Source organism: Zootermopsis nevadensis, unplaced genomic scaffold (assembly GCF_977971745.1).
Source record: "Zootermopsis nevadensis isolate Lab colony 2312 unplaced genomic scaffold, Znev_1.0 Znev_ptg000061l, whole genome shotgun sequence".
In the NCBI taxonomy this organism is placed as follows: Eukaryota; Metazoa; Arthropoda; class Insecta; order Blattodea; family Termopsidae; genus Zootermopsis; species Zootermopsis nevadensis.
Window position 1 is genome coordinate 14,574,084 of NW_028259192.1, and position 21,263 is coordinate 14,595,346.

General features: G+C 39.9%; 1 protein-coding gene across 1 annotated transcript in view; it reads right to left on the reverse strand.

The window, feature by feature from the left end:
- Positions 1 to 474: 474 nt before the first annotated feature.
- Positions 475 to 21,263, reverse strand: part of LOC110836714 (A disintegrin and metalloproteinase with thrombospondin motifs 7) — a 183,449-nt gene continuing 162,660 nt past the window's right edge. Inside the window, exons 4-19 of the mRNA XM_022078211.2 lie at positions 19,657 to 19,831; positions 18,300 to 18,601; positions 15,497 to 15,621; positions 13,139 to 13,288; positions 11,877 to 12,023; positions 10,630 to 10,780; positions 9,811 to 9,900; positions 8,115 to 8,324; positions 7,485 to 7,590; positions 6,855 to 6,982; positions 5,072 to 5,192; positions 4,720 to 4,846; positions 3,820 to 3,937; positions 3,357 to 3,619; positions 2,058 to 2,740; positions 475 to 657 (exon numbers count right to left, since the gene is read on the reverse strand). Coding sequence (XP_021933903.2) covers positions 533 to 657; positions 2,058 to 2,740; positions 3,357 to 3,619; positions 3,820 to 3,937; positions 4,720 to 4,846; positions 5,072 to 5,192; positions 6,855 to 6,982; positions 7,485 to 7,590; positions 8,115 to 8,324; positions 9,811 to 9,900; positions 10,630 to 10,780; positions 11,877 to 12,023; positions 13,139 to 13,288; positions 15,497 to 15,621; positions 18,300 to 18,601; positions 19,657 to 19,831 — 3,021 coding nt within the window. The 3' untranslated portion in view covers positions 475 to 532. The remainder of the gene's footprint in view (positions 658 to 2,057; positions 2,741 to 3,356; positions 3,620 to 3,819; positions 3,938 to 4,719; positions 4,847 to 5,071; positions 5,193 to 6,854; positions 6,983 to 7,484; positions 7,591 to 8,114; positions 8,325 to 9,810; positions 9,901 to 10,629; positions 10,781 to 11,876; positions 12,024 to 13,138; positions 13,289 to 15,496; positions 15,622 to 18,299; positions 18,602 to 19,656; positions 19,832 to 21,263) is intronic.

Genomic DNA, 21,263 nt, shown 5'->3' on the forward strand with positions numbered 1-21,263 from the left:
TCAAAGGGGGCATTCCCCGTCTTACCCAAACTTGTAGGCCTTTAGCCGAAATGTCCCTTCCCCCGACCTCAAGTCAAAGACGTCATTAGCAAAAGCGATCTTAACACAATTTATTTTAACTTGGAATTTTGGAAAATTCTGAATCAAAACAGGAATTTTATCAAATTTAAACACAAGCAGACATAAATACAATTCAATATATAAAAATGGACACATTTAAGAAAATGATCAAAACACATTATACCCTCTTAATATTTTAACTCTATAATTTTAATAGAAACACAATACAGTTTAAAGCACTTAACAATAAAACCTGAAAATTAAAGTTTGTTGCAATTAATAACATATCCAGTTCTTTCATCATTATTTAGTGTTCGGTAAGTGCCAGAATAGCTGTTAGTGTAGTGACTAATTATGAGGTGGATAGCCAGGGTTTGATTTTATAAAGGCTACAACATTCTGAAACACATGAAGTTACAATAAAGAGCAACTTTATTACAGACACTAAGGAATTTACATCATTACAGTAATGTTATCTGCAGGTATTGCAACACTTCATTCTGATGTACCATGACGTGGGGCACATGTGTCGGAATGAGCTGCACAGGCTAGACAATAACTTGTCTTCACAGTCTGTAGGAACTTCTGATCTCCAGCCTGTGAAACGTAAATTCGTTATAAAATGGCTATTGCAAATGCAAATACAGTAAATGTATGAAGGTGATGAAAGAATCTCGGGCTACAAGCCGCATCAGGTGGCTGAATGGTGAATACACCATATCCTGTGCCAACGTTTCAAGAGCCATCTCTGCTGTCATCCTCAGGGCAGCTGCATAACAAACTGGTTCTCTGAAGCGTGTTCGCCATTGGGAACGGTTCTTGAAACGGCACAGGATATGGTGTATTCACCATTCAGCCACCTGACGTGGCTTATAGCCTGGGAGTCTTTCATCAACTTCAGTCACCTTGAAAGCTTCACTTTATAAATGTATGAAATTGGGTAGGAGAAGAAACAAAACCGTTTTCTAGGAAGGGCTCACAGATACCAAGGCAGACAAAAGAACAGAAGAAAATAATTATAATTCTAGCACAACAAACATTCTAAGGTCTGAAGATTTCTGTCTTCTGGGTTGTTGCGCTGTGTAGTCTGGTCGATGTTAACCAACGTTTCAGAGGTCATACTGCCTTCGTCATCAGGGCGATGAGGATGAAGATTTCTGTCTTCTGGGTTGTTACGCTGTGTAGTCTGGTCAATGTTAACTAACGTTTCAGAGGTCATACTGCCTCCATCATCAGGGCGATGAGTATGAAGATTTCTGTCTTCTGGGTTGTTGCGCGGTGTAGTCTGGTCGATGTTAACCAACGTTTCAGAGGTCATACTGCCTCCGTCATCAGGGCGATGAGTATGAAGATTTCTGTCTTCTGGGTTGTTGCGCTATGTAGTATGGTCAATGTTTAACAACGTTTCAGAGGTCATACTGCCTCCGTCGGCAGGGCGACCAAACTACACAGCGCAACAACCCAGACGACAGAAATCTTCATACTCACCACTGTGAAAACCTTAAATCTTACATTCTAAGGTCTATTTAATAATGCAGTCAGTAGCTTAAATAAAAAAGTGTTAAAAGACAGGATTATTAATGAATAATGATTTGGAACAAAGTGATCATGGCCTGATTTAAAGTGCCATTCGAGTATTTGCCTAGAAAGACTGAGAACAAACACCCTTAGTCATGATCACCAGTTTCTATGCAGAAATTTGAACTTGAGACCTAATGTATCTGAATCAGGAGTGCTAACCTCTTTTTTATCCTAATATTATCGACTGACCATATAAAATAAATACTACTCTCAATATTATGTTCTTCTAATTGGTTCAAGTTCTGATTCCTCAAAATTTTTAACATGACCCAAGGTTTTGTGGAAACTGGAGAATGTATGTAGGAAATACAGCATATTTCTATGATCAGCTAAGATGTCGCAAGTCATCTTTTGCATTGAGAGTGTTCTTAACTAAATAGCAATTACTGTATTAATTAGTAACCTCTACAACTCACCCAGTCCTTGCTGATAGCTGCAATGCTGTCGAGTGTGGCAGTACTCTGAAACAATAGGTTTGATATTCAGACTACATATGCCATGTTGCTTAGTACACACAACACTCCTAGTCCTAACACCTGAACCGCATGTCACGGAACAAGGACTCCAAGGTGTCACTGCCCAACCACCCACATTTACTCTCTCATCTCTCCTTCCACTATCATGCACCGTGTTAGCAGACGAATTCTCGCCACTGTGCACAAACTGTACAATATTCTCGTAAGTTCTGTCAGTCGTAATACTGTTAAGTAGGATCTCTTCATCCTGCAATGAGTCATCTGTGTCTGATGTTACTGAACTGGAATTTGAATTTAATATTCCAAACTCTTCTTCATCAGTATCACCATGATCAATAATGAAATCGTCTTCTGATAGAGATGCCGTTGAAGTAGATATGAAGCCAGAAGTAGCTGCATAGTCAGGAGAAGGACTTGAAGTCGAGGAGGTAGCACACGGTGGTAAGTTGGGGCAAGGTTCATGTTCTCCAGGTCTCTCCTGCCCTTCACAGTCTCTGTCTGGAAGAGCCATCTCACGTCCATCAGAACCCTCAGAATGAAGAACAACGCACATCACTGTGCGTTTCCTCATGGCATACTCCCCACAAGTCACTGGACACAACTGCCAGGGACCAATCCACCATCTGCACAGAGAAATTAGATATTAATGAAGCCAGTGTCAACAGAAACTTTATTTTTACTAGAAACAAAAGTATAAATCATATGATCTATATTAGTTAAATGACTATTTCACTGAATAAGGGATATCTTGTCATATGGAAAGCAATTTTGAATCAGATATGTGCAGGTGACAAGTCTAGAGACATATAAATAACTTTTAGTGACTTGCAGTGTAATCTCAATAAAAGGAGAATTCATAACCTTTAGAAAATTGTTAAAGAACAATATCTTCTATTTCATCTCCTAAAATGAAAGTAATTATGTTTTTATAATATAGCACTAAAGTTTATACACATAATGTTGCTAGGACAATATTAATCAGTTTTTAAGTGGCTAACATGGAAATATGTAAATAATGAAAAATAATTCAATATTCTGAACCAAGAATTTAAAAATATTTACACGTGTACACGCAGATAACCTCTTGAATGCACAACTGACCACTTGTTAAGCAGGAAAAATACATTCCATGCTATACTGTCCTGAAACTCAGATTGAAATAATCTGGCTCGGGAAGGATTAAATAACCACAGCAGCAAATATATTAATATCAGACAATTATCATTACATGTCGGTTACCTAGCAGGACATTGATGTGTGTTGCATACTCGCACGAGCTGGTCAGGTTTTATTGTGTTATTGCAGAATTCATCTCTCACTGCCCCTTCCTCTTTCTCTTGGCACACTGGATGTGATGCCTGTGAACCACCACCACATGTCGCAGAGCAAGGTGACCAGTCTGAGAAGATCCAGTTGTACTCTGGCAAACGTAAAGGTTTCTTTCTTGGGACTGTGTACTCGTATTTTAATCCAAAATTACGGTATCTGCCTCGGTAGATAAGCTGTAACACAATAGATGTAGATGCATAACAGAATCACATGCTTCCACATTTCATCATTATCTTTCAAGGTTTAGGCCTATTGGCCTGTTCCGAGATAGAAAAACACTAATAATTGCTCATCATGATTGTAAGATTCATGATAATTTCAGATTTTTTAAAGATTGGCAGATATTAAGAAACATGGTGGAATATGTACCCACATAGATTAATATATCCTCTTTGATTGGTCCAGGGATGCGGACTTTCTCCCAGTCCCTCTCTCTCTCATAAAGTGCAGGCGTGCCTGCCACCTGGTACTCTCCGGCCAAAGTGATCTGTCTGCAGAACCAAGTTTAAGGAGTATTTTAATTATCTTACAAAATATGGTTGTCATTCAGAACTGAAGTTAGTATGTTGTGCTACAAGTACAGTGTGTCCACAAAGTCCCTTCGGGGTTTTGAAAAATTGTGGCGCGCAAACAAACTGACCTCGGTAGACCTCGATGTGAGCTCCCTTGGTAGCACGGAGAACATCCAGACGATATTCGAGCTCTTGCCATGTTCTGTAGAGCATGTCCGCTGGAATAGCCGAGATCGCATTCCTGATACAGGTCTTCAGGTCATCAAGTCCGTTAACTGGTGTTAGGAACACATTGCTCTTGACATAACCCCACAGGAAAAAATCCAGTGGTGTTATGTCTGGTGAACCTGGAGGCCAAGGCATTGGACCGTCTCTGCCGATCCATCTTCCTGGAAATGTCCTGTCTAGGTACGCGCATACCTGTAGACCCCAATGACGTGGAGCACCATCTTCCAGAGTTTCACTATAATCTGCCGCAAACCGCATGTGGCTAGCTCAATTTGTTTGCGCGCCACCATTTTTCAAAACTCCGAAGGGACTTTGTGGACACACTGTATATCACAATGTGCATATGGGCTATGAGCTTATGTTGCCTCAGACCTAATTAAAGTAAAATCAGTCCTTCAAAAGTGAAGGAAATGTTTTTCACTCTCCACAACTATAATCTTAATTTGGGGTTGCAGGCGAATGGAAGTTGTTTTCTGTAAAATATATCATTACAGAATGTTTGTTTATTCCGCGAGAATGAAATAATTATTTACCGTTTCCCATTCAGGAAGAACCTCCCAGAGGTAGCACTCCCAATACCAATATAATTCCTCGAGTTGCCAACCTCTTCAACTTTAATGTTTCTGGAGCCAGCAGGGATGACCACAATTTCTTTATAACCTACACAACAAACATAAAACTTCTCTGTGTAACAGAATTAATTTACGAACATTTGCAGATGTAAAATTCACATGCTTGATTCATAACATATGTATAATAATATGGCTGGTGATAAATTCTGAATTACTCAGGAATGAAATACAAACTGCATGTCTAGTCAAAGGTAAGGTTATAGATACTGGCAATTATAACAAATGATAAGGCACAAGGCTGGTCTGTGATCACCTGTTCCTTCTCTCTTGGTATACACTCCCTTCTGAGTTTTGCACTGACTCCCATCACCATGGCAAACTCCACATCTGTCCTCCCTGGCAACAGAGTCTACTTCCCAGTCACAACCCACTCGCTGAAAAAAACAAAAAAACAAACAAAACAAAAAACAACAGCATGACATCATAACCTGGAAGATCACAATTCAATAAATAAGTTGTGTGAATAAATAAACCTCCATTCTTTCAGCACTACAGAAGTACAATTTTAAGAACAAAGAAATGCTTACAGTAGATTATGGACACCCCACTTAATGGTACCTGCACCTTGTCGTGGTGGTGGGGCTTGAGTACCTCAGTGGCAGTAGCATAACTACTGCTAGGGCCTCCCTAGCCAGATTGGTCGAGGGGGAGAGGTTAGACTAAGATAAGTACCCTGGTCCTTGCACCGTAAAAAGGAAGATGTTTTGAAACCTCGAACAAAGCCTCGGACAGACGGACCTAACAGAGGACCAAATGGAAGAGGAGAATTGAGGAGGCCATGGACCGAACACGGACCGGAGAACCACAGAAGAAGAAGATTATGGGCAAAAATGTTCTGTCTAAAGCTGTTCTATGGGATGTTATGCAGGTTGAAACTTGTATTTAAATTGATTACAGTGAAAGTATTACAAAGATGTGAGGCTCACCCATTTGAAAGATACTGGAAGAAACTATGACAGTTCAAGACTCTGTTCTGAAGTCATCTTGGCAGAGCAGAAATATGAGTTACAAGTTTTGATCATAAGTAGAATTTGAGCATACTAAAATTAAGATTTATAGGGTTTCAGCATTGATTCAAAGGACTAAAGTAAACATGGATAACAACGTGAATGTTTCTAACATTGCTTTGATATATTCTAATAAAAACAAGACACAATGCTAGCCCAAGGAGCTCAGAAGAGGACACTCATCAACATGAAGAAAACAAGTAATATTTGAGGTTTTCAGAGTGGTGAGTATGAAGATTTCTATCTTCTGGGTTGTTGTGCTGTGTAGATGAATCTCCCTGATGACGGAGGCAGTATGACCTCTGAAACGTTGGTAAACATTGACCAGACTACACAGAGCAACAACCCAGAAGACAGAATTCTTCATACTCTGACGACGGAGGCAGTATGACCTCAGAAATGTTGGTTAACATCGACCAGACTAGACAGCGCAACAACCCAGAAGACAGAAATCTTCATACTCATCGCCCTGATGACGGAGGCAGTATGATCTCTGAAACGTTGGTAAACATCGACCAGACTACACAGCGCAACAACCCAGAAGACAGAAATCTTCATACTCTGACGACGGAGGCAGTATGACCTCTGAAACGTTGGTAAACATCGACCAGACTACACAGCGGAACAACCCAGAAGACAGAATTCTTCATATTCTGACGACGGAGGCAGTATGACCTCAGAAATGTTGGTTAACATCGACCAGACTACACAGCGCAACAACCCAGAAGACAGAAATCTTCATACTCTGACGACGGAGGCAGTATGACCTCTGAAACGTTGGTAAACATCGACCAGACTACACAGCGCAACAACCCAGAAGACAGAAATCTTCATACTCTGACGACGGAGGCAGTATGACCTCAGAAATGTTGGTTAACATCGACCAGACTACACAGCGCAACAACCCAGAAGACAGAAATCTTCATGAAGAAAACAGTTGATGTTATGGTTTTAATTACTGAGTGGCTTACTTAGTATGATATTGAAGAATGCAGTATTGTAAATATTAAATTTAAATCTATTTATTACCTTACAGATTCCACTAATACACATGTCTCTTGTGCCAACATTACATGGTGTTCCATCTATCACAGAATCTCCCCATGGGACTATCACAGTGTCATCCGTGTCAGTGCAGTAGAGTTCGCAAGGTTCCGCTACACAGAAACAATGTGTTATATATTTGTCATGGTTTTGAATATAAATCACATAACCTGAAAAACACAAAACTAAAATTATTTCTTCAAATAGGCAGTATCACACATTCTCTGACAGAGTGGCTTTGGTTTTTTTATCAATAGTTATACTAATTTTGGCTTTCAATAACACACTGACTGATTAATAATGAAATACTTTGAACTATAAAACTCTTAAGTTATTTAAAAAGTTACAACAACCGTTATGTAATGAACAGCTGAAGTAGCTCGAGAAATGATAGAAGCAAGAAAAATCTGTCTCAATAAACTTTCAATAATAACAAACTATAAAAAAACGAATGCAAATTAATACAAGATTTAATTCACTAGGAAACTTCCTTACGGACCTGGATTAGAATGTTGATGTCAGTTTTGGTTTGTCATCTCCTTCAATCTTATTAACGATCAACAGAAGCTAAAAAATAATAGCATTAGAAACTGTAAAATAGAATTAACTATTTACTTTTGTCAAAGTAAGGAAGCCATGTGTAATTTCTTCCATGAAACTCCTGACCATTATAATTTGAACACTGAACAGCCCTGAAGCTCGGCACACCATCTGGACATGGCTATAAAACACACAGAGAAATGCATAGCAATTTTAAATTTCAGACAAGAAAAAGTCAAGCTACAAGTCCTTATTGCTTTATACTCTCACTAGCAAAGTGATGTGGACTTTTAGGAATGTACGTCAGGTATAGAATACACAGATAACAGCAGCAAAGTACAATAAATGATAGCAGAAATAAAAGATCAGCAATATCAACAAACACGAGCACATTTTCAAATTTTGAATCAGCTTGATGGAACATAAATATTTCTTGACTAATTAAATAGCAAATAGTTTTACAATTAAAGATTAAGGCAGTAAAATTATAAATAATCTGGCATTCCTAAAACTGTCAAACCGTTATGTTTTTGTTTGAGTAAGATGATAATTAAACAAGACATTTATACCATAATCTGTAGACCCCTTACTCCACAAAATACAGAATTTAAAAGCCAGAGTAAGTAATATAGCGTAGGAATAAATGGAAGAAATTTCATCGAGTCGATGAAGATGTGCGGCACTACTAGTGTTCATTATGCCCACCTCGGTGTTACAGACTCTGTATCTTCGACGTTCACCAACACAGAACTTTCCTCCAAAAGCTGGAACTGGGTGGTCACACTGACGTTCTGTGATAGATACTCCAGCACCACAAGTCCGTGAACATTCACTCCATGAGCCCCAGTCACTCCAGCCACCATGGATTGCTTCTGGTCTTTCACCTATTGTCACACACTGCTGGTTCAAGCACCACTGCGACAGAAATCATCACTGCCGTCAAAATTCTGCGGCAGTTCATGAACGTATTCTTTGTCACTGAGAAATGGATTTTCCTTTGTATGAATCCATCCAACTGGGGGAAAAGTGTTAAGCAGTGAGGTTATAATGTGAGCTGGTGTAGCTCAGTCAGTATAGTGACTGGCTATGGACTGGGGTTCGATCCCCAACGGGGCAGAGGATTTTTCCTCTAGCCTCTGCGTCCAGACCGGCTCTGGGGCCCACCCAGCCTCCTATCCAATGCGTACTGGGGGTCCTTTCCCGTGGGTAAAGCCGGTCGGGGCGTGATGCTGACCACTCACCCCCATCTAGTGCCGAGGTCAAGAATGAGTAGGAGCTATACCTCCACTCCCCCCAAGCGCATACATGGCGTATAGTGGGACAGCTTTACTTTTTACTGAGGTTATAATAATGTGTCAGTCAGTTGGATATATCGTACCTGCCAGGGACAGAGTGAGGTAAGTTGAATCGCGGGTAAAGTGGTTACTGACAGGAAAAACTGAAATACTCAGAGAAAGACCAATTTACTTGTATTTCTGTGAGAATAAATTTAGGCCAAATTGGTAAGGAGATTCTGATGCTTAAGGCCCATCATGAAAACAAGTTAAAATCTTTAATTTTACAGAAAGAATATGAGTTCATGGTTGGTGCAAACACCTCGTAGGAACGGAAAATGGTTGGATATGATGCTCCGTAAACCTACCAGGCATAAAGATGGGGCCCATCTGAGAAGAATGGAGAGATTATTTCTGCTGAGAGTTGGACAGGTTTTATTATACATGTACCTTGTGGTTTAAAGAAAAAACTTTTACCAAAAAATATATCAAATAATACTACATTCTCAAAATTCTTAGACTCCATGTGCAATACTGTGGTCAGCACTTTTTTTGTGTCCAGTACACACATTCAGCATGGTGTGCATTGTAAGACTTGTGCATTGGTGGTTAGCAGGATTCACGACCCATCAGTACATGGGTTCGACCGGGACCGCGGCATTTAACGTTCCTGCTGTGACCCCCTTTGATGAAAGTGGAGTAATTGTTGGGATGCCACGGAGAAACCGGGGTAACCCCAGAGGAAAACTCCGTGATGCCTGGACCACGGCCTTGCTCAACACAAGTTGTAAATCAGAGCACCGCCGGGAATTGAACCCGGGACCCCAGTATTACAAGCCCAGCGTTCTAACCGTGGCGGCCTGTTGTCAGCACTTATTTAGTCAGAAGGTTGCGTTATAATACATTTTAAGTGATAAGAATTTCAGTTGATACAAAGAAGATACTGGTAAATAAAAACAATAAGATGTTTTCGTATACGCCTACTTGCATATTTTTGGTCTAAGCGTAAAGATATGACTTCAAGAAGTGCAGACTAGGGTTTGGATGGGGTGTATAAAATGGTGGGGGTGGGGGGGGAAGTCCTACAGCTAGAAATAATCACACTCTCCCTCACCCCATGAGCTCACCATGTGTTTCCCACAATGCGTTCCTGCTGCAGCAGGGCGTAACATGGTGGTACACGCTCCTTCCACCACGCACCAGAGTCGTGAGCAGATCTGTAACAGCAATTTTCTTTTACATATACACAATAAATAATTTAAATTTGATTGCTACCTAACATTCTATTTCGCAAATTGTAATTTTCTGTCTTTAGGATAAAAAGGTCAGTTCAAGATACCTGTTGTTCTGTGTGGGTGATAAACTTGGTCTCCCACATTGAGAGCAGAATACAGAATAAGGTTTGAAAAGTCAAGTACTTATTTCTGCTCCATAATGAAATAACTTACCACAAGTAAAGAAATATCTATCATACCATCAAATATGCAATCTAAAGTAACAATCATATATTCCGAACGCTAATTTCTCTCTTGTGCACGCTTCCCTTCCAATATTACAATCGATATACAACCAAATATGGAAATACAATAAAATTGAAGATCACTGTTTTTGAGGTTGTGTCATGTAATCTGGTAGAGGTTTGCCATCATTTCAGAGGTGCTTGCTGCCTCCATCATCAGGGCAGGTGATTGAAGCAGCAAGCAGTACTGCTACATCGGTAAACTTCAACCAGACTGCATGGTACGACGACCAGCTGACCTTCATACTTGCCGCCACAAGACCCGACGTATCAAAACGTGAAATCGGGTGACATCTTTGTATACAGGTTTGGATTTAATAAGTAGCTGATGTAAGATTACTTGTTTAGTTATTAACAATTTATAGTAAATGAAGTATTGTACCAAGGCCTATAATCTGACACTTTAATGACTAGAAATGAGACAAACCTCCTCAAGAGGTGTGCACACAGCTGTCGTATGTGTTCCAAACTGTAATCTGCACTGATGCTCTGCATTATACATCGCTCCGGGAGGGAGATCTGGGTAGTTGTAATCATTCTGCGTGGGCTCATCTTCAAGACACTGGCCACTCCCTTGGCTGTAAGTACACAGAAATGTTTTAGTAAGTAAGATTTGAGGTTTTCACAGCGGTGAGTATGAAGATTTCTGTCTTCTGGGTTGTTGCGCTGTGTAGTCTGGTCGATGTTTACAAACGTTTCAGAGGTCATACTGCCTCCGTCATCAAGGCGATGAGTATGAAGAGTTCTGCCTTCTGGGTTCTTGTGCTGTGTAGTCTGGTCGATGTTTACCAACGTTTCAGAGGTCATACTGCCTCCATCATCAGGGCGATGAGTATGAAGATTTCTGTCTTCTGGGTTGTTGCGCTGTGTAGTATGGTCGATGTTTACGAACGTTTCAGAGGTCATACTGCCTCCGTCATCAGGGCGATGATTATGAAGATTTCTGTCTTCTGGGTTGTTGCGCGGTGTAGTATGGTCAATGTTTACCAACGTTTCGGAGGTCATACTGCCTCCGTCATCAGGGCGATGAGTATGAAGATTTCTGCCTTCTGGGTTGTTGCGCTGTGTAGTATGGTCGATGTTTACCAACGTTTCAGAGGTCATACTGCCTCCGTCATCAGGGCGATGAATAGGGTATTTCACAAAAGTATTTCAAGCGATACTGCACACACACTATTCTGGAGTTCACAGGTTCAGATGATGAAACCACAGCTCGTTGCAGACCAGCTACGGCCACCGGACCATCAGATCAATAGAGTTCAACCCTTGTGAATTGTGAATAACAACATCTAATGCAGTATCGCTTGAAATACTTTTGTCAAATACCCTTTTCATTATTTATTTTCTAAATCCAGTTTAAACCATTTGATTACATGAATTAATTTCCATGATGCCACTGATGATGACCTCTTGAGGTTGAAACGTGTATGGCAATAGTGTCTTTTTTTATAGTGTTAATAGTTGTTTGTTGCTTATTTTATATTCTAATACACTAAATGGTATGTAAAGTTTTAAAATTCTTAGTATGTATCTGATTTTCTGCTTAAGTCTACAAAAAATGTGAAAATATTTTCAGTGAAGTATGCTAATCTAGTTGAACAGTTGTCACAGGAGAACACTTCTTTATCTACTGATCTACACAAATTATCAGAAATTTGCTAGTCACTCACTCACTCGAGGAAGTTTGTGATGTCACGCCTGCTGCAGCTTGACCACGCTACTTCTATAGCATCAGCTTCGAAGCTGGGTGTCATCACATGTAAGGTGTTTCCTTGGCGACGGCTGCAGCCAATCTTCTCTGTGTCGTGGTACATGCCAAAACTGAAGGCAACATATAAGCATCATCACTTTTTGACTTTTTAACTTTGTGTCAGGCTGAATTCAGAGTCTGCGACAGTTTCTTTTAAAAAATTGGGCTCCGTTATTGTTAGGAAAAAATTGACAGTGGAACCACGGTTCCGGAGAATCTGACATAAATACTTCTTTGTATTTAAATTATATTTAGGAAATAAATACAACAAAAGGAAGTTTATATATTAGCTTGATAACTTGCAATAATTGCTTCTTGCGATTTCTATATTCTCTCATACGTTCAGCATTAGTTTTTGGTATTTTTTTGGGAACTTCAGGTTCATTATTTAATACTTATATTTTTTTACGTTTTCTGTACTGTCTCATATATTCTGCATTACGGACTCTGTTAGCTTCAATGTCATCCATCTTGTTATCTCTACATAGTATGACGCAACACACAAATGCAGCAGTAGCGTGAAGTGTGATGCGCCTCTATTTGTATAAATAAATGTTTGTAGAACCTAAACCATTCGTGATATGTAAAATCTGAAAACAGATATGGAAAGCTCAAGAAGTAATACGTATTTCGTACGCAATATGTCCGGATCCATATCTTACGGTTTTCGAGAGGCGGGCGCTTAAAGCGCCAGATGCATTGAAAATTGCACACATTGGTTCATTAAAATTACAATAAATGTATAAACAATTATAAATACAATAAAATACATTACAGATTCTTAAAGGTTCTTATTTACTGATCATTTTTGAAGAATGAACGTTTAAAGGTGACTCGGCGCTGGATCTTACACATCTTCGTAACTAACGCTGTTTTTGCCGAATGATCCTTCCGTATAGATGTATTTACGTCAAAAAAACATCAATTTGTAAAACGTTTGGGATGATTCTTCTTTAAAATTCGAGAAAAATGTGTCCTCAAACCGATACCAGGCTAGGGCTTTTCCTGTAACTCGGAAACTAATATTAAGAACAAATAATTACGTGACCTTCGTTACCATAACCTTAAAAATAAGTAAAGAGATTATTTTAAACGCATGTTGCTGTTAGCTTCACTACACGTTTACCCGCAATAGTGACAGAATGTTTGACCGACACAAAGCCCGTTTGTTGTGCAGTGAACATACTTGTGTCCCATCTCGTGTGTGATGGTGTGAGCGAGGGTGATCCCATTATCTTCGTTGACATTGCAGCTCCGATCAGGTTGGCACATTCCTCCCACATGTGCCACACCCAGTGTGCTGCATGGTGTGTTCTGGCGTGCACAGATATCCTCCCTCCAGTTACATGGAACACATACCATAAGATGGACTTACAAGGCACAAACATTTCACGAAAGAGTCCGGGATTTTTGTTATAGGAAGAAGTAAATGTGTTTTACCCAAGAAGAAGAGGATTATTTTGTTCTTTCTTTATTTTCTTTCTTCGACTTTACGGCATCTACGACACGCGTGTTTTTATATTTTACTCTCTCATAATGGGTTATTGACGTGAAAACGTCTTTAAAATCGATGCCGGGTGTGGGGAGGCAATCGCGCCCAAATTAGCGACAGTTTCTGTCGAAGTAATTTCAAACTTCAATAACTCGGCTAAAAATAGAAATAGCGCCGCCATCTTAGTCTCGTTTTAAAGAGGAAGGATGAAAGTGTGTGCCAGTACCGCTCCGATATTTGTGGCGGCCGGACGTCGGGAACTGCGCACGCGCAAAGTAAACCCACGATTTTCGACTTTCCGGATTCGACACGTGTCCATAAACGGGATCATATCTCAAAGACTAATTATCCGATCCGAGTGAACCAAGTGTTGTTTTGAAGAGGAGTGTATATGTTACAACTCATCGTGGCCTCCAAGTGTGTATCTAAAAGACTCAAAAAGATACGAGGCTGTGAATTTGAAAAAGGTTTAAAAGTTCCCGATTTTCTTAAAATGTTGCGATATATGAGGGCAAAGTAAAACCAGAATTACAAAAATCGGGGACGAATGCGTAGAGCACAAAATTCCAAAGAGAATGACACCGATAACGCCGGGCCCGGACCCAAAACCAAAGCGCAGTACTGCCGCGAATATAGGCAACGTAAGCGCGCTCGGACAACTCAGGCGGCATCTGATGAGCCTGGGTCAAGTATGGATGTGGATTTCGTTGCTGATGAGATGGAGAGTGCAATGGAGGTCGACCCAAACCCATCGGACCCACTTGGCATACCCAATATGGCGACGGGGTCCCAAAATTGTACTTGTACCGGGGCTGACAACTACTTTAAAAAGTTGCAAATGAATTAAACGATTCAAAACAAAATTTTTGTTTAATTTCAATATACTATACACGATTGACGTTTTCACGAAAATAACTGCGGCAATGTCCGACACTGCCTGTCAATTTTTTTTCCGCAACAGTTTCACTGCAACACATATGACACTGGCTTAATAAGAATCGCGTATTACTTAATTGACTGCTGCAAGAATTACTTACTCCGCAAACCACACGTAAGAGAGACCTCCTAAAACGCAACACAATGAAATCGTTTTATCTGACTTTACTACATTTCTAGATACAGATAAAGCTCAAGCTGTTCCTAGTGTATATTGCAATCACACAGTTCAATGACTCACTGAAACGCGGGAACAGAGCACTGGACTGTAGCTCTTGCATAATTGAGATGAGACAGGAACAAAAGAATTTAACAGTTCTAACTTTAGCAAACATCACGTAACTTTGTGCCGACGATTTCACTAAAAAGAGAGCAAAATCCTGTGTACTTGTTTTCGTGTCTACTGATATTAGTGAAGTAAACAACACAATTTGGCAGCGTTCGCGTAGTTTGTAGTATATGCCAATGTTAAAGGCAGACAGCCCAAAAGTGACCTGTTTGGCAAATTTTGGCAGCAGCACAAGGTCGTTTCTTTTGCACGCCAGTTTCTTAAGTTGTTACAGCTGTCACAGCAATAAGCAAAACTAGCAAGATTAATAACAGCAGGAAAACTGCTAATTTCTTAACAAGCTGTTCTTATAGATGGTCACAAAAGCGTAATTACTACTGATATGATATTCTTGTAGATAGCAGTCTGTAGGTGTGGGAGTAAGGGAACTTTCTTATAGAATACTTCTGGGTTCTTAGTCAATTTCCCTTTCTTTGGGAAAAAATAGGCTTATAGGATAAACACGCGTTGGATTAAGTGGAGAATACAAACCAGCATGTTTGGTTAAGTTAGAGGCTTACGTAATACATATTATTTGTTGTACTGTCGTGAGGTACATGGTCTAATTTCAAAAATTTTCATAAAAATTAAAATGAACTGGGAATCCTTTATGTTTTATATGATATTAACCCTTCAACTATTATGTTAATTTAATTGAGTGGTTCTCGAAATTACGTCATTTTGTGAAGTAATTTCATTTATTGACCTACATGTTAAATTTATGAATTGTATGGCTGTAGGGAACCTGTTTTTTACAAACAGAAAGTAGACAGCCCTGGCAAACATACCTTGTGACAAGAATAGCCACGTCATGATGGTTCGGATGAGAATCCTCAGGATGATTCAAACCCATTTGCCACTTGCAGAAGCTGTCTAGGGTCTCGTCAGCATTCACTGTGATGTTCAGGTCTTTCTGGAACACAAGAAAAGGGGCATCACGATGTGCATGGACGTCGAGGGTGGGGAAGCTTTGTAGGTTAACTTTATCAGGGGGTCGGAAATTTGGGGAAATCGAGACGGAGAGCATCCTCCTTAACTTTTCACTCACCTGCATATAATCTAAGATTTTCTTTCCTCTGCACCCACAAATTTACAACGCTTCAGAAATCTCTCACTCCTCGGTCAGTCCTAATATGTGTAACTTTGATGTAGGGGGTCCATGAAACACGCGAAGTTTATTTTATAATCTTACCAATGATTTTTTTTCATTCTGGCAAACCCACCGCGTAATTCATTAGACACTTCTATATTCTCTGGCTGTAGGCCAGAGTTTTGTGTGATCATCTGCACGAAGCATTTAGACTATAGCTAGAGATAGCATACAAATAAACTTTAAAACGTGAAAGAAGACGTGGCAGATAAAACTTTTAACTATATCAGTTTCTTCAGTAAAAATACCGAATTATCAAATCCATATTTTACAAGATCCTTATGTGTTTCTGCTAATTTAAGACAATCGATACAGAATATAGTAACTTGAAAGACCACAACAACAGATACGAAATTTTCTATGTTTTCTGAAACAATTGATACTTTCATCGTCTCTTGCTTGCTTTAACTGCTAAAAAATACAGGAAATTAAGTTGGATTTCAGGTTTTCACGGCGGTGGGTTCGAAGATGGCTGTCTTCTTGGTTGACGCACTGCGTAGTCTGGTAGAAGCTTACAAACGCTTCAGAGGTCCATTTCTCTAAACAGTGTTTACCGATTAAACTTTACAATCGAGAAGTGTTGTGTCTTCGCTGAGGTATAGATCGAATTTTTAAACAGGTCTATTATTTATACTTAAATTTCAAAATTATGCTTTCAACATATATTAAGACGAAAACAACAATTTTGCTGTCTCTGTGCCAAGCTTCTACTGCTTACCATACTAATATATTCAATCTCATTCTATCCTTATCAGAGGATAAGCGAGCACTGCCTGGAAATCTTATAACAATAATACACTCCTTCTCCCTCCAGAAATGGGCCTAAATTGTCTATTTCTCCCCCTCCCCCTTCTTCGGCTTCAAACGTTTAAAACCATAACAATCTCCATCTAAGGCCTTCATAGCAATTTCCTTAAAGACCAGGTTTAGCCTATACGTAAGGGAGAAACAAACACCAACTAAGGATCCAATAATAACATTTTCATGTTACTTTCTCCTGACCAATCATCATCAGACTGATTACAAGTCGAAACACGTGGCTGTGGTAAGATATAGAAAATATAGACCTAGTTGTGCAGCGAATGTGACAGATACTATAGACCTATTCATGTTCCAAATAAGTTTATATGAATACCGTATTTTGAATTAACTCGCAAGTTAATAACACCTACTTATTTACAGACATAATTAGTACGCCTACACGTATCAGAATGTGAAATACGTTTCTTCATTGTTAATAACTATAATACCTGCTGCGAAACTAATAGCCCCTTTATCAAAATATGCATAACCGGTCATTTAGTATACATTTCCAAAACTACGCCCTTCCTGAATAGCCGCTAGCATGTCATTTTATTCGACCTTCACGGGCTATCTTCAAAACTCTAAAACACAAATCTTGCGCTCAGTAGATTATGAATGCCATGTATTACGAAGTACGAGTTTAATATCCCGAGGAAATATCCATTCTAGTTCTGTAATTTTTTACTTCCACCCCTGATAATAATAAGTATCTTTAATTTGTGCTGTCTTTCAGACATTATTGCTGGAGAAGCCCAAACGTGATTAGAGAAGTTCTAATAGTTTTATTTTATTACATCCGAGCTTAAGAATATGTATTTTAGTTCTTAATTAGCGAAAATTACTTCACATTCTCCTAAAAAACAAGTCATTATAATGTGAGCCGCGCCATTTAGTTGATGGGCGGTCATATCTCAATTACTGGTTGAAGAACGGACCTGCAGACAACCCTTCCTGTTATGAAATGTAGCGATATAGAGCGCACACCACAAGAGTAAAAATGATAGGAGCGTGAAGCTGATCACTCGTCTTATTACGATTATAATGAATCGTAAATGATAAAGAACAATTTAATGAGGCCTATTAGAAGAAATAAATATATATTGCTGATGAAGTCGTTGTCGGGAGACGAGACGGAACTTAAGATTGCTGTCTTCTGGGTTGTTGCGCCGTGTAGTCTGGTAGACGTTTACCGACATCATCGCCCTGATGACGGAGGCAGTATGACCTCTGAAACGTCGGTACACAGCTACCAGACTATACGGCGCAACAACCAAGAAGACAGAAATCTTCAGACTGACCGTCGTGAAATCCTCAGATCCTACGAGCGAGATCTCGTGAACACGTTAACGAAAATTTGGGTTCCATTAAAGGTGGGGAACTTCTCAGTCAGCTGAGCGATTATCAGTTTCTCAAGAAGGAATTCGTTTCATGGAATACGTAGTCCGGACTGTTCGGTTGAATGGTCGATTGGTTAGTCTGTAAATTAGGGAATTAATCGCAGCGTATGACGGTTTCTGGGGATACTGGAGGGGAAATATTCGTCCACGAAATGCATAAGACGAGGGCAGGGAAAAGTGGATTACTCTTCAGTTGCTTTCCTCACATTCCAAAATCACAAGAGCAAGTTATGTACTTACCTGAGCGGCGTCATCTTCCAGAAGTATGATCCTTACGACAACAACGTTTATGTTGTTTCCGATGCTGGCGTCGCGATAGAGCGCCGAGACCATGTTCATGATTGTGAGAACGTATGTCTCGACGTCGCCGTCCTCGTGGAACTTCATCATGGACGTGTCTGCGACCAACAAGGCCTCAACGTGACGTTCCTTACTTACAGACCGTCTCCACCGGGTCTTCCTGGATTTGCCGCGACCTTGCACTTTCACCTTTCCGACCTGCTGCTTCCATTCGAGTCGAGTTTCCATGAGGCGCCTTGGTTCTGTCAAACAAACGCAACAAGTCAGTTCGACTCATTTCATAACAGCTGAAAAACAACTGTGTATAATTTGTATACGGTGGCAGAGTTAAGATGGGGAACGGTATGGCCTACTTCAAGGTACTGCAATATTTTTAAAAGAGGGTCTGAGAAAATACAATCCAAATCTGAGAAACAAGAGTTGGTTTCTCGGCTTAAGGCTCGAAATATAATAGTAATCCCCTGAATTTGAGTTACGCACAGCAACGCACACAATAACCTGTCTCTAAACTACACGATATGCGATTAACCATTATTCAGTCGACGAAACAGTTCCCTGACTTTAAGAAACCCGTTATCACAAAGTCTTATATTAGACTTTAATCTGAGCCAGCTTAATCCAGTCAGATCATCGCATCCTATTTCACAAAGACCTGTTTTGCCTCGTCTAAGACGATGTTTCTGATGCGATATCGTAAATTGAGGATTCCCAACCAAGATTCTGCATGAATTTCTCATTTTACCCACGCATTAGAGTAATTTCAGAACAGTCCGCTACGAAGAACATGTTGGATTCAAAATTTTCATTTCCGCCAAAATTTAAATTTTAATTTTTACTGTCCTATTTATGTACCAGAAAGTAGAAGTTGATAAATGACCGTATCTGAACACCACAGTAGGACGGACTTCACCAACCCCTGGCTTGATAGCCACTAGCCCAGTTACAACCGCAACAAACCAGAAGACAGCCAACTTCGTACTCACCGCCGCGAGAGAAGCTTTAACCTCACATTGTCAGAATTTATTTTACATTTCTTATTCCATACCGAACGTCGCTTTCGAGTGGTTATCACACCTACCTTGCATTCAGAAAGTCTCCGAGACAGCTAATCTAACTTCGCTTTCTCGTGGTATTTGTAAGTCCAGCCAGACAATGGGTGGCCACTGACGCTTTCTTATACATGGTTTCAAAAGCATCATGTGACCTATGCCGTCGTAAACGTGTATTTAATTAACCCAGGAGTCAAACTGTGCATAATCCTTTGTCATATGAAACAGGACAGACCGTGTTCGCTTACCACGTGTTCCACAGTTCTTCTCGTGCCTCTTCCTTCTCTTGCGCTTGCGTTTTTTAGCGCCGTTGTGTGCTGAGCGTTTGAACACGATGTGCGGTCGCTGAAGGCCCGGACCTCCGCCATGACCGCGCACTGGCTCCAGCCACAGCTCGCCATACTCCGTGCGCAACAGGCCCGCCTGCGGGGTAGACCACACGCACAGTATAAATCATCCGACAGTCACACTTTGTCAGCGAGTTTTATACAGTTGACTGACTTAAGAAAGGGGGAGGTGTTTTTAGGAACAATACTTTGGAAAAGTCCACATGGAACCTAAAATCAAATTCGCTGTTGGTTAAAATGTCTGTCAAGTATGCCATGTTAAAATAAAAACGGGGCTGTCCTTTGTTTCTCAATGGTAGAAATTTCACAAATAGAAGGATGATTGTATTCGATAAATTGCAAGTGTATGGAAAGAAGCGGACGTAGTCTATTTTAAGGGGTATCCAGAAATTTAATTCGAAATATTTAGGAAAACAAAAACACGCCAAGTGATTTAGGGCAGTCGGTATCCTTAGGCCTACAGCGATTCGAATCCGAGTCCTCCAAAGTAGTTCTGCTAATTGGTCAACCATGACATTCAGACATTTTTGTTATGCTGTAAAGATAAGAGTTAAATACAATAACGGTGGTTGTGATTAATAGTTTCAGATATTACACGGAAAATTCTGGGCTGTTCATCCCGTAGCAAACGTTGAGTTCTGACGAGTTCCTTTTCATAGTTCCAAACAGTACATCTAAGTTTTTAAACATTTTAATTCTACTCTCTAAGTCTTTTAATGCCACAACAGATAATCATGTTACACGCCATAGATCATTCAGGATGGATTATAGACGTTTCTTAGGAGATTAAATTATTCTTAGGTAAACACCAGCTGTTTCTGTCAACCTTTCAATGACGCTGTTTAAACTGCAATTTTACTTGCACACTTACAATAATTAAATCATCTGAAAGACTAGCCGTATGATTAGCAGGGAACTCTGAAGGTTAAACTTGCATTTGCGAATAATACTTCAGTACGTATGATGAAAACGACAAAATGATTATACGTTATTAACCAGTCTAGAATTTTTGTTTGCGTCAGCACGTTGCATGATTGATTACTTGGAACACTTGGGTTGTGTGGGACATTTCCTGCTGCTAACATCGACTGCTGTGCTATTCAAGCCAATTTATGGAGGATTTTTCTGCAGGAGAGGCCATTATAAGGTTTCTGCCGCGGAAACGTTCTTATGCTATTTTAAAATATTTGTATCTCGGCTGCATGACACAGTTCTATTGTGAGAAACTGTATGTACGATTCGGAGAGGACGAAAATTAAACTCATCTGTGTATGACGCCATCTTTAAGAATAATAATCGATATTAATTAATTAATGCTGTAGTGAATGCCTATCGCAGGGGTTCTCACCATTTTTCGCTGGAGTACCACTAACCATAATTCAACACACTAAATGTACCACTAACCAAATGCGTTCAGGGAAAATTTATTTAAGTTAATATTATCTTTTGATTTGCTTACTTAGTTTGCATACCACTCAAGATTGGCTCGCGTACCACCAGTGGTACAC